Source organism: Trypanosoma grayi (assembly GCF_000691245.1).
Source record: "Trypanosoma grayi strain ANR4 Tgr_1682_V1, whole genome shotgun sequence".
Taxonomy (NCBI): domain Eukaryota; phylum Euglenozoa; class Kinetoplastea; order Trypanosomatida; family Trypanosomatidae; genus Trypanosoma; species Trypanosoma grayi.
In genome coordinates, this window is record NW_008827300.1 from 1 (window position 1) to 2,417 (window position 2,417).

At 56.1% G+C, this 2,417-nt stretch overlaps 2 protein-coding genes across 2 annotated transcripts; both read left to right on the forward strand.

Annotated features, from left to right (window-relative positions):
• Positions 1 to 308: 308 nt before the first annotated feature.
• On the forward strand, positions 309 to 659 carry DQ04_16821000 (hypothetical protein; the record flags this gene model as incomplete). Its single annotated transcript, XM_009317509.1, has 1 exon — positions 309 to 659. One exon carries the CDS (start codon positions 309 to 311, stop codon positions 657 to 659), a length of 351 nt encoding a protein of 116 aa, XP_009315784.1.
• Positions 660 to 1,805: 1,146 nt separating this feature from the next.
• Positions 1,806 to 2,384, forward strand: DQ04_16821010 (hypothetical protein; the record flags this gene model as incomplete). The annotated part of the gene is made up of 1 exon (XM_009317510.1): positions 1,806 to 2,384. One exon carries the CDS (start codon positions 1,806 to 1,808, stop codon positions 2,382 to 2,384), a length of 579 nt encoding a protein of 192 aa, XP_009315785.1.
• Positions 2,385 to 2,417: the final 33 nt, after the last annotated feature.

Consider the following 2,417-nt stretch of genomic DNA (forward strand, 5'->3'; position numbering starts at 1 on the left):
GGATGGTGGTGGATAGCATTGCGATACTTGAGGACTTACCTTTCGTTTCAAAACTTACACTTTGCGACACTTTCGTACAGCAAGAGATGAAGAGAAGAATGATGATGGATTATAGGATCTCCTATTAACAAGCTGGGTAAGGCTTGACCATTCCTTTAGCAGGCTTCCAGAAAAAAAATGGCGCGCACGGTTCGTAAAAGGTGTAGGTTGGGACAAAGAATTAACTATCATCACAAAAAAGGCAATGAAAAGTACTATTCATTTCAGCAGCATGCCCACGTACCCCACACAACGATAGGCCCTTTCCCATGCGGGAGCAGCCGTTGCCGAGCACGGTCTCGGCCTCCGCTTTCCGACGCAGCTGGGAAACCCGTAGGTCTACTGAAATCCCGCCCATCCTGGCCAAGGCAGAAACCCCAACGCGGCGGCAAGGAATAGCCCCGCGCAAAGCGGAAAACGAAGTGCTAGCAACTAGTTTCTGCGACTTGTTGCAGGCATTTGGTGGCGGCATTCCTTGCACTATGGATTCGCCGCTGGAAGCTTCTCCAGTTGCGCGGGGGTGTGGGGTTGAATCTGGGTCCTGTTCTGCGGATTTCCCAGTGGAAGGCTGGCGGCTTGTCGCGGGTGGGGGGAACCGCCCTGGAGAAGTGGCTAAATGATGAATCTGTTTGGCTGTGCGCCCTGGTTGGGGAACCTCTCGCTGATAACGAGTGCGGCTGCTTTAGCTTAAAATCCTTTCAACACTTTGGTCAAATCGATCTCCTTGTAGTGGTGGAGCCTTCATCCCCGTAAAAGAGGGACATGGCGTGCTCGTTGGTAGCCGACGGTCGGGGAAGTGTCCGAAAATGGCCACAGTCCCACTGATTCTTCCGGGCCAACCTCGGCTAGGAATCATAGCCTGGCATTTCCCACAAGGCAGAAAGGCCATTCCGAGTGGAATCGCGCTGCTAAGCGGGGGGCTGGGTGACAATATCCTCACATTTTTTATTCTTTATTCAAATTGTTATAACCATTTGCGGGATGCCCCGTGGCCAGCCACAACAGAAGGTGAGCTCATGGTGGATCGGTGGCTGCCAAATTGCTTCGCATGACGCAGCTCCGGTGCCCCCGCTTACAGTACATGTGTCCAGAACTGCGTGGGGAGTGGGGGGNGGGGGGGGGGGGGGGGGGGGAAGGGAAGATCATTCTGAAAGAAACCTACATGCGTAACAAAGCGGATCGCTGCTTCCAGGTCACACAACGCGGACGACGGAAACAACGAAAGCGCTGGCGCTCGGAACGCTTCTATCTGATCCACAAACCTCTGTGTACCCCGACTGGTGATCGCAGAGAAATCACAATACACCATTAAATTAATAAAAGTCTTCTCGACCATCCGCAAAACAGGCAAACGCAGTTTACCCCACGAAGTAACTATGCCCCCCTTCTTTTGGGACGCCGAAGCTGACAGCCCTCAGCGAAGAAATTGAGAAAAACGACAATCCAAAAAAGCACAGCCGCCTTTAATTCCATGAAATAATAGCCTCCCCGTGGCACAGCTAGTGCCTTCGCTTCGGGCTTACAGGAAAGACCGGCCGGCGTCCGGTGGAAGGCGCCTATGCCTACCTCCCGGTCAGCAAACCAGCGATGGCGGTGCACAAGCAGCCCCACACAAAAAAGGAAAAAACATGCAGATCCGCCCAGTGAAATGGACGCCACGAGACCGGCCAGGCCCCGCCATGGCCCCAAAGCCGCGCACGCCACCGCTGCCGCACCCGCCGCCTATTCAAACCTTTAGGTGCGGATAAATAGTTGCCGTGTGCGAAATGCGCGTGGGGGCCGCCCCTGGCCCTGGCCCGCTGCGCTGCGAAGCGCTTTGCCGCCTTCCCGTTGGGGGGCTGAGGCCACTTTCCCCCATTCCCAAACCACTCAGGAGGAAGAAATGGCCCCGCGTCCTGGAAGAAGGGTGTTGTTACCCCACCGCTCGAGGCAGGAAGGCCAGCGAGCGGCAGAGTGCCTTTAGGCCCATTGCCCTCACCACCGGCATGTCAAAAGTGACGGGGCACATCATAGCAGGCCGCGCCCGTGCAACAGCGGGGCCCAAGACCCTTCCGTATCAGGCTGGCTTTCGCCCCCCCCCCCTCCACACTGAAACCGCTGACCCCAGCCCGGCGCACCACGATATACCATCAGAAAAAGGGGAAGCTCCATGCCATTACAGCTCGCTGCGCCAGGGTCTTTGGCTCTGTGGGCCCTGGTTGTGCCATCGCAGCCATGAGGTGGTAAGGGGCTGGCGCCAATCGCATTCGCTGGGTGTCTCATTTTCTGGCAAACAGGAGTGCCAAAGTGAGATTCCAGGACACGCTTCGAAGACATTCAAGTCTACATGTGGAGTGCCTTGGTGATGTCGGCCACCTCATCGTGGCACCAAGGTCCAG